Source organism: Triticum dicoccoides, chromosome 4B, assembly GCF_002162155.2.
Source record: "Triticum dicoccoides isolate Atlit2015 ecotype Zavitan chromosome 4B, WEW_v2.0, whole genome shotgun sequence".
NCBI lineage: Eukaryota > Viridiplantae > Streptophyta > Magnoliopsida > Poales > Poaceae > Triticum > Triticum dicoccoides.
In genome coordinates this window covers 65,846,206-65,857,248 of record NC_041387.1, presented here as the reverse complement: position 1 = coordinate 65,857,248, position 11,043 = coordinate 65,846,206, and the positions used below count along the sequence as shown (strand labels likewise).

Sequence of the window (11,043 nt, the reverse complement as noted above, 5' to 3'; positions counted from 1 at the left end):
TAAGTCGAATGGGCGTCCCGGCTATGGTCTTGTTCTAAACATTTGGCAATCCTTCCTTGATCTTGGCCACTTCCAAGTTCCTTTGACTAACTTGGCACTCTGATCTTCAACGACTGATTGCCTCGCCTATTTACCTTTAGTAGCAAATGCCACCACCTTGATTGGATTTTATCATTTAAAATCAAATATGAAGTAGCACTCTTAGGACCATCTTTTTAATGTGATAAATTTCTTTGATCACCTCTTTCTTCTTCCTTGAGCACCGAAACAATTCTTTTTGATTGAACTGTTATTTGACATGTGATCATTTCTCAATTGTTGATCTTATTGGAGCTTTAAAATCTAGTTGAGATGGTCTAAAATATGATGGAGAATGTGGCCTTGAATCCTACATGTCCCACGATGAATATAAGGAGGATACGAAGTTTCTGCATTAAACTTCTCCCTTCGCTAATCCCGGTTTTCAAACTTGTGCTTTGGAGGTGACTTTGAATTCTTTGTATTACTTGGCAGATAAGCATTTCCCGTTTCACTCTCCTTTTGATATCTAGCGAGTAACTCTTCAAACGTAAACTTTTGATGTGTTACCCTTGTGCATATTGCGTCCTTTGTATTCATTGATTTTGCATTTATCTATCTTTGAATCTCTCACTACCCCGACACTTGATGTCTTTGTTGTAGTTTTAATAGAATTACAGCCCTCAAGAATGTCTTCACTGTGCTCCTAAAAAATGTCCCTTGTGCATACTGCATCCTTTGTCTTCATTGATTTTGCATTTATCAATCTTTGAATTTCTCACTACCCCAATACTTGATGTCTTTGTTGTAGTTTTGATAGAATTACAACCTTCAAGAATGTCTTCATTGTGCTCCTGAAAATGTCTTTACTTGAAAATTTGAGCTGGTATTCATCTTCTAATATTTCAATGAATCAGCTCGAGGTAGCTGATGTGATAGCCTTTTGCCATGAAGACCAAGCTGAATATACTGGTTCATGTCTGAAGCCTCACCCAATTCGGCAATGTATTTATTTATTTTTGTATTTTTTTTCTCCATGTTTCCAATAAGTTATTATGCTAGCATCAACTTTCTCAAAAGATTTAAACCTTGGCCTCATGTTTCTGAAACCAAAATAGATACAATATATAAGTCTCATTTGAGACCAAGTGTAAGCCGAATATGAAACAAGCAAATCTACCGATGTAGTATAAACTTTGAATAAAACAATGGCGAAAGCTTTAGCTGTAATAAATTGTCACCATCAGCCTCTTCAAATGGTACTGTGTGTTGACCGATATGCTTTGTGACAATCTTATTGCTAACAAATAAATTACCCTTTTTCATGGTCCTAAAAAATTTCTTATGAGAATTTTGCTAATAGATGCATCAATAATAGAAGTTATGACTAAATCAAAAATTGATAAATTATTTGCAAGATGTGCCACTTTAAATATGCTGAAACAACATGATGGTTGTGTTATGGATCCGCCAAAATCTTTACAAGCAGAACCCCGAAAGTTGAGGATCCGGCATGCCCAAATTAGTTCCCGTTAATTCTATCACATTTCCGCTCACCTTCGAATTTATTAAATTTATATTCACTATCCTATCAGAAGAAGATGAACCATATTCCTCCTAATATGCACCTCCCACAAAGTAGCAACTAGTGGGATAGTGCTTGCAATGATACGAGTAGAAGCTAAGCTAGGCAGAGAATCTAGCTTGCGAATTAAGTACCACTCCTACTGCTAACTCTAATCACACATTCACTCAGTTTCAATTTACTTCGCATATTAGGTGTCTTGAGTCTTTGGTCAAGTTCATAGAAAACAATATGATAATTTACAATAACAAATACAGTAGTACAATGTACCGTAAAAAAATCTCCAAATCTATGGGATGCAAAAATATATTCAATGAATCTAATGGCATCGATTTGGTATTGTAGATGCTGATAATTTTTTTCTTGTATAGACTTTGTTAAAGTTCACAAGGTTTGATTTAAGACTGGGGAAGTAACTGAAACGGAGGAAGTACTACTGCCTTACATTAACCAATCTCTTGCAAAATGCGTGTCTACTACAAACGAGTAGCAAGCTCTGGATTAACTTCAACCCAGAACCTTGGTCCTCGCACGTCCCACGGAGAAAATATGGATTCTGCCAATGTTGTTTCTTTATCTCATCGTGCGGTTTCTAAGCCCAGTTCTTTTCCTAGAATCTGGGGATTCTTCCAGAATCCGACCCCTCTCTAGATTCTCTCAGAATCTTTCAGCTCCATTTGTTTTACAATCCTATCTAGTTAGACCCTAATTAAATAGGATTGTAAAACAAATGGGGCTGAAAGATCCCCAGATTCTCCTAGAATCTTTGAGCCCCATTTGTTTTACAATCCTATCTAGGTAGGCCCTAACTAAATAGGATTGTAAAACAAATGGGGCTCAAAGATTCTGGGAGAATCTAGGGAGGGATCGGATTCTGGGAGAATCCCCAGATTCGGGAAAAGAACTGGGCCCTAGAATCATATGCCCCACTCACTCCTCCATGCAGTTTGTTAATGTTCATGGTGCTACAATGCATTCGATTCTCCAACCAAAAAAAGAAAGAAAGAAATAGGACCGTTCCTGCAAAAATGCTTGATGTTCATTCGAATCATGGCCTTTTCCGGCTCGATGTAGCACTATAAAAAGGGGCATGGAGTTGAGAAGAGAGACGCACGCAACACCAAGGCAGAGGAAGCAACTTCCTTCCTAGCCATAGATACAAGCCAAGCCATGGAGTGTGGTCACTGCGGCGAGGGCGTGTCCATCCCGCGGGGAGCACGCGCTGTGCAGTGCGCGCATTGCCGCGGGGTGACGCGCGTCGGTCGGCGGCACGGCGCCGTCGGCTTCGTCGTGAACATGATCAGCAACATGGCGGGCGGCGGCCGCACGAGGCCGGCAACGCCGCCGAGGCTGCGGGAGGCGGGCTACCCCAGAGCCCACGGCGACAAGCGCGCCCTCCTGGTCGGCATCAACTACGCGGGCACGCATCTCCGTGAGCTGAGCGGCCCCATCACCGACGTCAAGAGCATGAGCTTCCTGCTCACCCAGAAGTACGGGTTTCCAAGCCAGTGCATCCTCGTCCTCACCGGTAACGACGGACGAACACCCAAGAACTCACCCACCACCTACGCATTTGTTTGTCTGACCATCGTTCTCGTGCTGCTTGCCAGATGAGGAGCGCGATCCGTACAGGACGCCGACCAAGTGCAACATCCTGCTGGCGATGCGGTGGCTCGTGCACGGCTGCAGCTCCGGCGACTCCCTCGTGTTCCACTTCTCCGGCCACGGCGACCAGGTGCGCGACGACGACGGCGACGAGCGGGACGGGAAGGACGAGGTGCTCTGCCCGCTCGACTCGGACCCGGACGACTACGGCAGCGACATCCGGGACGACGAGATCAACGCGGCCCTGGTCCGGCCGCTCGTGCACGGCGTCAGGCTCCACGCCGTCGTCGACGCCTGCCACAGCGGCACCGTCCTTGATCTCCCCAACCTCTGCAAGATCAAAAGGTACAACGCGATTAGCCATCTTCTCCCCTTAATCCTTCGCACCGCAAGTGATTCCACTTAATAATGCCATTGTTTTACCATTTTTGAGGAACGGGGAATCTGAATGGACGGACCAGAGCGCTCCGAACGGCGCCTGGAAGAAAACGAGCGGCGGGCAGGCGGTCCTGATCAGCGGCTGCGCCGACACCCAGACGTCGACCGACGGGATCGGCGACGAGCTCGTGGGCATGGGGGCCCTGACGTACAGCTTCTTCACGGCGGCGCTGTTCGCGCAGCGGACGCCCACCTACGCGCAGCTGCTGGCGACGATAAAGGCCATCATCCGCGAGCGCAACGCCGACGGGCGGATCAACTGCAAGCTCCCCGCGCCCGTCTGCTCGCTCGTCCGCAAGGTGGTCAACTTCAGCGGCGTGCAGGAGCCGCAGCTGACTTCGTCGGACAAGTTCGACATCAACCGGACGCAGTTTCTGCTATGATTGAAACATCACGACATCAACCACGCTCTGCCCTCTGCACCTCAATAATTACGGCAAGCTTTCCTACCTGTTCGTCACAACTGACAAGTCAAACCGATTGTGCTGGATCAGTCAAGTCTATGTGGCTTAGTCACGGGCCGTCAAGCGGCGCCGCTTGTGTTGTACGGTGTATTATTACATAGTACTCCTCCGTTCCTAAATATTTGTCTTTCTCGAGATTTCAACAAGTGACTACATACGGAACAAAATGAGTGAATTACACTCTAAAATATGTCTATATACATCCGTATGTGGTAGTTCATTTGAAATCTCTAAAAAGACAAATATTTAGGAACGGATGGAGTATTTCTCAACAATAATAAATTTGGTGCTTTTAAGTTTTAACTAGCAAAACGGTCTGTGCGTTGCAACGGAAGAAAATAATAATCATAATCTCTAATGGCCATGACCACATTTTGCTGCATCACCGAAATACACCATCACTCTCATTTTCGTGAAAATCGTGAATAATTTTTTAAAAATCACGAACATTTTTTTAAACTCGTGAACATATCTCAAATCATGAACGTTTTCAAATTCTTGAACATTTTTACAGATTTCAAACATTATTCTAAAGTCATGAACATTTTTTTAATTCATGAACATATTTGCAAAAAAAATTAAAACCTTTTTATTCAATAGGCCAACATTTGTACTATCGACGAACATTTTATTGAAAATTGATGGAACAGATTTTGAAATTCACGATTTTTGATTGAACCAGCATTTTTTAAATGCACGATCATTTTTTGAATCAGCGAAACTTTCATGAAACCACAAACCTGTATAGAAGAACCTGGCGTTGGTCTCTGCTCGTGACGTATACATCTATTCTCGTTAATTCCATCACGTTTCCGTTCACCTTTGAATTTATAAAATTCATATCCACTACCCTGTATAGAAGAACATGAATCATATTCCTCCTAATCTGCACCTCCCACAAACTAGCAAATAATGGGATAGCGCTTGCAATGATACGACTAGAAGCTAAGCTAGGCGGAGAACCTAGCTTGCAAATTAAGTATCACTCCTATTGCCCACTCTAATCATATAGTCGCTCGGTTTCAATGTACTTCACATATTATATGTCTTTGAGTCTATGATCAAGTTTATAGAAAACCAATATGTTAGTTTGCAATAACAAATACAGTAGTACAATGTATACTAAAAAATGTCTAAATATATGGGATGCGAAAATGTAATCAATGAATCTAGTGATATTAAAGATACTGATAAATTTTCTCTTCTCACAAGGTTTGACTCATGACAATATACATATCGAAGTAAGGGCATCTTCAATATAGACCCTTAAACTGGACACCGCATCCGTCTGCAGATGGGGGGAGGGGGGTAGTCCGCAGATAATGATGTGGGAGCCGTCCATACAACAATTGTCATATACATTTCAAACCTGATTTTAACAAATCGGATGAATTACATGCAAACCAGAAGATTTTCATCTAAACTGGAGCACATTTATTACATTTTTGTTATATTTTAATTAAAAAAGCGCCCGGACCTAAACATAGCTTATGGCAAAGGCCATCCCCACGTCCAAACGGAGTGCGTGCTGACGCCCAATCGGAGGATCAGGGGGGCGAAGGCGACCGGGTGGGGGATTTGGGCTGGCTGGGCCGGCCCAGGTGGGCTAGGCCCGTTTTTTTTCGTATTTTCCTTTTCCTTTTTTTACTTTTTCTGTTTTCCTTTTAGTTTTATTTTATTTTTAGTTTATAAAATATGAACTTAGTCCCTAAATTAGTATTATTAATTAGGTTACTGCCATATTTAATTTGGCACTTTAATTAAATAATTGTATTTGTTTATTACTTTGTTATTTTAAAAGCATTTAAATATTTGTTTAGCCCCAGTTTTATTTATTTTAGGGCATTTTTATTACTTATAAAATGTGGGTTTCAACATGACAATTACCCAGGTATTATTTGCAACATTATGAACATTTTTTTTCATGTTTGACAAATTTGAATTTTGACTTTCAACTTGGATTTGAATTTGAATTATGATTTGGATCAAAGTAAAGATTAGCAACAGTAATGTGATGACATGGCACCATTAACATAGGATTACTGTAGCTTAATAAACATGATGTTACAGATCACTATTACAAAAAATTTATTATCAATGCTGGGTCCAAAAATCCCATCGAGGACGACTGGACTGCAGTCAGTAACAACTTTTCACATGATGCTCGTCACTAGTAACAGCGGTACTAATGAAAGGAAGTCCGTGGGAGTTTCCCAATGGAAGTTGGTCCAAGCCCAGACCATTGGCCTTAGCGGTGACGTGCTTTTTTCCCCATCACTAGTACATTTTGGGATTTAAAAGATACTCCCTCTGTAAAGAAATATAAGAGTGTTTACATCATTAAAATAGTAATTTAAGCGCTTTTATATTTTTCTACGGAGGTAGTACAAAATAGTGGAACATTACACAACTTAATTAGGCACTCGAATGAACTACACTTAAATATACATAACTTGAATTCCAATATAATCAATATATCACTCAATGGAAACATATCTCTCATAGATTGCACATACACATAGCACAAAACATTACATACAACAATTGAACACACACATGCCACCTAAACATTACATACAACAATTGAACACACACATTTTCTGCATGTTGGGGAACAAAATCATTTATCCATGAACGACTCCCAAAGTCCTCGTATATATACTTCTTTCTTTTCTTTTTACTCCACATATAAGATTTATCTGAAGTCAGACTTCAAAACGTTTGACCAAATATATATTAATAGATATCAGCATCTTCAATATTAGAGCTATATAATACTAGCAAATATTAGTTCCACGATGCATCTAACGATATTAATTTTGTATAGTGACTGTTGACTTCAGACAAACCTTATACGCAGATTAAAAAAGACAAGATTAAGGGGGGATTAGATGATTCGCCACACTTTATCAGGGGTTTGATGATTTGCCGTAGGTTGTTACTTATATCATCCCATCAGAAAGATGAACAACGCTTAGTACAGACACCACAGATAGCTGGATGAACCCGTACATGCTTCACTTGCAAACTACTCCCTCCGTTCCACAATGTAAGACGTTTTTTGACACTAGTGTAATGTCAAAAAATGACTTACATTGGGACGGAGGGAGTAATAATAATCTATATTAGTACTACTTGGGTACTTAGGTTAGCTCCTCCTAGTGCGAGGCCTCCACTAACCTAAATCATTCCTTACTGTACGTCCACATTTGCATCAGATGCATGTCAAGGTGGTCTTCACTCATCAGTTGCTGCCACACTGTATGTCCGCCTGGAGATGGAGCATCCAAGTGAAGAAGCCTGTCAGGCCCGGAACACCTTGGCCCGCACAGGGCCGTCCGGCGTGTAAGCGGCGATGTCCATGGGTTCCGTGAGCAGCGGCAGCAGCTCGTCCTGAATGCAGGTGTACATCTCCCCGCAGAGCCTCTCGAGGATCTTGTCGAGGTTGACGACCTCCTGCTTCACCTTCACTATCTCCTGGTCAGGCAGCGCCGGGATATCCGTCACGAGCACCTTCGACAGCTGCTCCACGTGGCGCTCCAGCTGCTCCTGCTGGCTCTCAAACAGATTCTGCGCTGGGGCCAAGCTGCCCCGCTCTGACCGGTGCGCCTGCAGTTCGCCGCCGAACATGTGGTAGGCAAACGCGTATGATCGTGACACCACCTGCCGTGACCACAGCAGGCGCTGGTGTGCATCGGTCAGCCAGTCGCCGTCCCTGATCAGCCTTGGTCGCAGGTGGTTCGACTCCAGCTGTTTCACTTTCTCTTTGATGGCCGGCCCCAGCTTTTCGTGTTGCTCCTTGTATGAGTCCTCATGGATCTTGAACCGGTTGCAGTAATGCGCGTATCGCTCTAGCTGCCGCCTGCCCGTGTCCACCTTGTCCTTGCTCTCCTTGTAGCGGTTGCAGCTGTGGCCCTCAATGTTTGTCCATGTGTGCGCGCTACCTGTGGGTCCACCACATAGCCAGCTGCATTCGTAAAAGAACTAATAATCAATAACTGATTTAAGTCGGAGTAGGATGCATGCAGCAGGTAACATAAGAACATTCCTCAGAGAATGAGTGAATTAGCATGTAAGCACTGCAATAAGCATGTGCAGGAATAATGGGATGAAAATTATCCCAAAGGTACGCTGATGAGCAGTTCACAGATTGCTGATCGGGCAGTCGAGCTCACATGTTTTCACGGACAGATGACCCCATATGTGAAAAGAGCTTACCACATATACTGGCCACACTTGCACTTGACCAGGTTGCAACCGTCACGCTTCTCAATCGGCTTGAAGCACTTGGGGCAGCTCTTGGTGTTTTTAACAATCCATTTGATGTTCTCTGACTCGCCATGGATCCTGGTGTTCCACTGCTTCCATATGTTACACGGGCATGGTGAGTGTGTCTGCTCCATACAGTTGAAGCAGAAGCTGACACCACAGAGGCACTTGACCTCGCAGTAACGATCACCAGTGCCCACACGGATTGCGCGTCCACAGTGTGGGATGCTGGGGCACCACTTCACAAAGTCATTGTCCTCAAGATAAGACTCCAGTAGGAAGCGATCAAAGCGCTTGGCTGCATCGGGGTACTTCTGGCCAAGTAGGCGCTGCACAATGCCCTCATCGCAAATAGCCAAGCACTTCACCTCCATGCAACGTATCTGCTTCTTGCCACTGTCTATGGCTGCATTGAAGTGCTCTGTCCAACCTGGAAATTTTTTGAAGTGCCCCGGTAAGAAAATGTTTTTGTTTTTATTTTCAGGTGTTAGGGGTAAGCGAGAGCTGCGTAGACGTGTTTTGCAAGTGATTTTAATCCTCTGCTGTTGCTGCTGCTGGTGGTTGCATTGCATAAGATCAGTCATTGTACATATCAGAATAACTGTACACCTTAAAGTAACTATGCAGGGTCAGAAGATAACTACTGAGGAGAAGGCATGATGAACTCACAGTCATTGCAGAAGCAATGGCCACAGTCCATAGTCGAGACAGCGGCCGGGGACAAGTCATCATCAAAGCACACATTGCATTGGACACTTGTCGAGGGTGTTCTTGAGGCACCTATTAGCATGCTACTCTTCTCCTGCAGTACAATGCCTGCCTCTCTGAGCATGCGGTCTCGCCCCTTCCTGTCAAGGCAATCATAGATGCAGTCTATCTTCCATCGGTGGTGAATGAAGAGACTGCGCGCCTGGTGCTGCTTTATATTGAGCAAATTCATCATTATGGACAAGTCTTCTTGCTGTAGGTACAGTAGATAAAGAAACAGTCAGTGAACCTCAACTAGCAGTAGACGGACTGAATCTAACTATGAAATCATAAGAAATGGCCAGCATGGCCCATTACCTGGGCCGCAGAAAGGGTGTCTTCTGTAATAGCCTAAAACAACAATTATAATTGTTAAAACCTTAATTAAACAACCATAAGAATCTTCTTTAAAAAATATTCTACATTCTAGTGCAGCTGGCTAATCCGGACACATAAATCACAGACAATGCAAAATACAAGTACAAATGATTGGATAAAATAAGTAGTTTGAGCGAATAATCAATATTTTACTCTAAAGATGAGAGGTTCAGAGCTTTGAGCTTTGGTAACAGACAGGAGCTGAAACTATCAGCAGACCAGGAATGGCATCCATGCTTGATGCCCTCATCTTGCAGTTATTGTCTTATAAATGATTTGTATGGTGCTTAAAATTATAATTAGCAGAACAGATTATTCATTCAGGAAGGGAAGCTGTGCATGTCATAGTGTGTCATCTACTGGTTCATAAAATGTGATTCATAATAATTTTACTATGATATCAGCAAACCAGGAACCAAAAGATCTCGCAACTAAAACAGAGTTTGGAGCCAAGAGAGCTGCGTGATTTCAAGCACGGTCACGCCACTAGCAATATTTTTTCGCTGATCAATCACATTGGGACTCTGTTTCAGTCGGCATTAACAGATTCCAACCCCGCCCCGTCTGGAGCCGATCTGGCGAGGAAACTGCTTGGCGAAACTAGTGCGCTGCTGAAAGGGGATAACAGAGGCTCCCAGAGCAGAATGCAGAGACGCGTAAACTAGAAGTCTTTAAAAAAAAAGGACGCGAAGTTCGGCCTGGTCTGGCGAAGGGTCAGGAGCACGTGGAGGCTCGAATCCCCCCGATCTCGCCCCGGTAACCCGCACGCGCACGCAATCCAAGGGCACGGAATCCGCCGGCCGGCCAGCCGCGAGAACTCACCCAGCAATCGACGCGGCGCTCCGAGTGCGGCGGGTCGTCCTCGAGCAGGCCGAGGTCGTCCTCGTCCGCCCCCACCGCCAGGCCGTCCCAGTCGGCCGCCTCCTCCCCCTCCTCCTCCTCATCCTCCTCGCCGTCGCCGTCGTCTTCGTAGTAGTAGTAGCAGTCGTCGTCGCTGGCCATGGCGATGGCGGGGTTTGATCGCGGCCGGGGTGGGGGAGCAGGGGGCGGGGGAGAAGGAAGGAAGGGGAGCGAGGGTTTTTCCGGAAAGGCTTCGGGGAGAAGGCTTGGCAGTTTGGTCGCGGATTTTGGCCGGTGGCTGGTGGCTGGGTAAGCCGGAGTGGACCGCTGGCAGAGACCAGAGGGGTTTAAAGGCGGATGCTTTTCGTCTCCGCGGAGGGCAAAAGCCGGAAGGCAAGGGGAGGTTCGACTCGGGCGTGTGTGTGTTGACGTGTTGGAACCGGACGGTAACCTAGTATATCACAATCCACCTGAAGGACAAATACAAGTTACCGAAGGGTAATCTGGTTCCTTTCCTTCGAGAATCAGGTAACGCGCTCACCTATTGTAGAGCGCATGCAATTATGTCAATGTCGCTTTCACAATTAATTATTGTATCTAGAATCACGACGTTTATTTTGGAACGGGGTGAGTGCATGATGGGTCCGGCTAAATTATTGCGGTGCACATGCAAGCTATGCCACCTCATCATGATTGTTA

At 44.6% G+C, this 11,043-nt stretch overlaps 2 protein-coding genes across 2 annotated transcripts; one reads left to right on the top strand and one right to left on the bottom strand.

Moving 5' to 3' along the window:
- Positions 1–2,727: 2,727 nt before the first annotated feature.
- LOC119295043 (metacaspase-1-like) lies at positions 2,728–4,253 on the top strand. Its single transcript, XM_037573370.1, has 3 exons — positions 2,728–3,131; positions 3,214–3,553; positions 3,642–4,253. The coding sequence occupies exons 1-3, from the start codon at positions 2,774–2,776 to the stop codon at positions 4,027–4,029; spliced, it is 1,086 nt and encodes a 361-aa protein (XP_037429267.1). The 5' UTR covers positions 2,728–2,773; the 3' UTR covers positions 4,030–4,253.
- A 2,733-nt stretch (positions 4,254–6,986) lies between these two features.
- On the bottom strand, positions 6,987–10,654 carry LOC119295042 (probable E3 ubiquitin-protein ligase ARI1). The gene is made up of 5 exons (XM_037573369.1): positions 10,327–10,654; positions 9,445–9,477; positions 9,049–9,340; positions 8,329–8,809; positions 6,987–8,077 (listed from the first exon to the last, which is right to left on the bottom strand). Exons 1-5 carry the CDS (start codon positions 10,504–10,506, stop codon positions 7,414–7,416), a joined length of 1,650 nt encoding a protein of 549 aa, XP_037429266.1. The 5' UTR covers positions 10,507–10,654; the 3' UTR covers positions 6,987–7,413.
- Between the last annotated feature and the right edge of the window lie 389 nt (positions 10,655–11,043).

Bases quoted from the DNA above. Each gene is read 5' to 3' on its own strand.
- LOC119295043 (XM_037573370.1), top strand. From the start codon at position 2,774: ATGGAGTGTGGTCACTGCGGCGAGGGCGTGTCCATCCCGCGGGGAGCA. The intron at 3,132-3,213 runs GTAACGACGGAC...GCTGCTTGCCAG, and splicing joins GTGCATCCTCGTCCTCACCG to ATGAGGAGCGCGATCCGTAC. The intron at 3,554-3,641 runs GTACAACGCGAT...ACCATTTTTGAG, and splicing joins AACCTCTGCAAGATCAAAAG to GAACGGGGAATCTGAATGGA.
- LOC119295042 (XM_037573369.1), bottom strand. From the start codon at position 10,506: ATGGCCAGCGACGACGACTGCTACTACTACTACGAAGACGACGGCGAC. The intron at 8,810-9,048 runs GTGAGTTCATCA...AAAAATTTCCAG, and splicing joins CCATTGCTTCTGCAATGACT to GTTGGACAGAGCACTTCAAT. The intron at 8,078-8,328 runs GTAAGCTCTTTT...TTACGAATGCAG, and splicing joins AAGTGTGGCCAGTATATGTG to CTGGCTATGTGGTGGACCCA.